The sequence below is a fragment of the Diadema antillarum genome, unplaced genomic scaffold (genome assembly GCF_040938485.1).
Source record: "Diadema antillarum isolate AM-2024a unplaced genomic scaffold, OU_Dant_1.0 scf00000183, whole genome shotgun sequence".
Lineage (NCBI taxonomy): Eukaryota > Metazoa > Echinodermata > Echinoidea > Diadematoida > Diadematidae > Diadema > Diadema antillarum.
Genome location: NW_027271072.1, coordinates 2094442 through 2096977, shown reverse-complemented (window position 1 = coordinate 2096977; position 2536 = coordinate 2094442). Strand labels below are relative to the sequence as shown.

Below are 2536 nucleotides of genomic sequence, written 5' to 3'. Positions count from 1 at the left end.
TGTTTTTGTTACATTCAATTAAAAAGTTATAGAGGTTTTAATAGAAATGGTGCATGACACTCAAAATTTGCGGACGAAACGCAAACAGGCCTCACTTCAAGACGCATGGCCATATACATATAATCCATTTCTACAAGTTTCCTTACATTATCTCCATATAACTTTACATGTGGTAATAAAAGAAATTAGATGCAGACAGTTCCGTTCACAATGACCACATTCCCTACATTGTACTACAGCTGTACAAACCAAACTAAATGTATGATCATTATGACTGTTGATTGAAAAACATAACACATGAAGAAAGCTGTGCATAATAGAGTATAATGTACAGATAAAAGCCTAGCAAGAGAGGGTTACATAAACTACATGAAAATGGTAGGCCTTCACTCAGATAAGTTTCATATATGCATCAACCTACTAAAGTACTTTGGTCTGCATCAACACTCACACAAAACGACCTGGCCGATATCCTGTGTAGTGACCATTGGGGCTCGGGAATAGTTGCCGAATGCGTGTTACGACACAGCTTGGTATGACTCTTCTATTGCCTGCCCCGAGCCTCCCATGTTGCCATAGCACGTAGCACCGGTAGGCAGTGTGTCTGCATTGTCTGTTGTGTGCCCCTGGCTCATCTGCATGAGCTTCCACGACCATCAGTTCCTGCCACAATGCTCGTTGCAAGCCGAGGGCCACCGGATCCACTATGTTCTCCAGCGTCTGAAAGTTATAAAGGAGAAATGAAAGTCTTTCAGTAGATATGTAACAGTTCAGCATTCATGTTCATTCCATGCCTGTCCCAAAAGAGTCCGGTCTCTTGGACCCATGTCACAGCACATGATATCCCCCCCCCCCCCATAAGTTATGAAATTGAACATACTTGTACAGTATCATGTACAAGCCATGCAAATATCCTCGTAAAATCTCAACACTGAAAATTTTAAGTTTTTTAATTGTGTACGTTGATGTCAATTGCATGCATATACAGGTATAAATATTTTAATACATGTACTTTGCTAATAACAACTGCCTTATATTTTAATTGCATCTGATAAAACATTTTCTTCGAAAAAGAATGACATCAAGATCATTAAAGTTTGATGCGTAATTCTGATTCAAAATCTGCCACTTGGGGCATTGAAATCCTACTTGACTGAACTAGAACGACGCATTTCACATATCGGTAATCCACCAACTCTAGAAAACGAATATAAAGCATTTATTATGTAACAAAAGGCCGTACACAGGACTTTTCGGGGGAGGGGGTTATAATTGTGGGACACTACAAATGAAACGGAGTTATTTGTGTTTTTTTTTTTTTCATTTTCAAAATTGAAATTGAGCGATTTGGTGCAGTTTGTGTGAAATATGTGAAAAATCTGAATGTTTCAAATCAAAGAGAAAAATGCATTGGTTTGATTTTTTTTTTTTTTTTTTTTTGGGGGGGGGGGGGGGGGAATGCCCCCCCCCCCCTTCCTGCTGCTTATGACCAGAAGCTACAAGTAACGCATCACTCTCGCTCAGTCATGAATATTTTCAGTGGCAAAAGCAGCAAAATATGCAAATCACAACTTTTCATAAGAATTAAAACATAACAAAACATAAAACACCTGCAAGAAAATTGATCATGGTGCAAATAAAATTAGAAATGTTTTCTATCAAATATTCTACATAATAATCACAGTCAGTGAGTTAACTATATAAATACGCATACGCGCGCACACACACACACACACAATTATATGCGAAAGAAATAAATGAGAATCGGTGCATACAAGTCCTTGGTTTTGGTTCTCATATATAAATTATAGATACATATTGTTTTACCAACAGGTTGTGGGAATTTTAAATAGTAGTAAGTCTTGATATTGTTACAAAAATAAAGAAAAAGCGATGTAAATCTGTTTTGCCCATTACTGTTTTCAATAGCAAATTTGATATTTCATTGGATTTTCTTTTTGTTATTATTTTTTTTTCTTTGGGGGGTGTTTCATTTTATATAGTTCATATATTGACCTCCAATCTTAGAGGGTTAAGTACCCCCCCCCCAAAAAAAAAGAAAAAGAAAAAAAGAAATGGCATATGATTATAATTCATACCGGATGGCGCGACAGGCAGTCATTTACACCAAATCCACAGCAGAGGCGTTCGTCATCCGACGGCATGTCCTGGCAGTGATTACAGGAGCACCAAAACAAGCCAGGTAGCCTGGCGATCACTTGCACCTGAGGTTGTGCTGCCATTAAAATATCGAGCATAATGCCTGGCTCTCGTTCTGCCACTTGCACCAGCAGGCGCCGAACTTCCTCTTCCCCAAGTCCTTGTATGTCTTCCTATATACAACGTAGTGAGATACAGTATTATGATAGGAAATTACTGATGAGCAGGGACACGGGGATCGGCGAAGTATTTTCTAAATGAACAATCAAAGAATTTATTGATGTATAATAGAAACACATCAACTGTGCTGTATAGTTATTCAAGTGATAACACCCATTACTGATAGAAAGCAAATTCCGAAAACAGTTCGAATTGT

At 38.1% G+C, this 2536-nt stretch overlaps 1 protein-coding gene across 1 annotated transcript; it reads right to left on the bottom strand.

Annotated features, from left to right (window-relative positions):
* Positions 1 to 447: 447 nt before the first annotated feature.
* Positions 448 to 2243, bottom strand: LOC139723237 (P2X purinoceptor 7-like). Its single transcript, XM_071634496.1, has 2 exons — positions 2100 to 2243; positions 448 to 720 (listed from the first exon to the last, which is right to left on the bottom strand). The coding sequence occupies exons 1-2, from the start codon at positions 2241 to 2243 to the stop codon at positions 448 to 450; spliced, it is 417 nt and encodes a 138-aa protein (XP_071490597.1).
* Between the last annotated feature and the right edge of the window lie 293 nt (positions 2244 to 2536).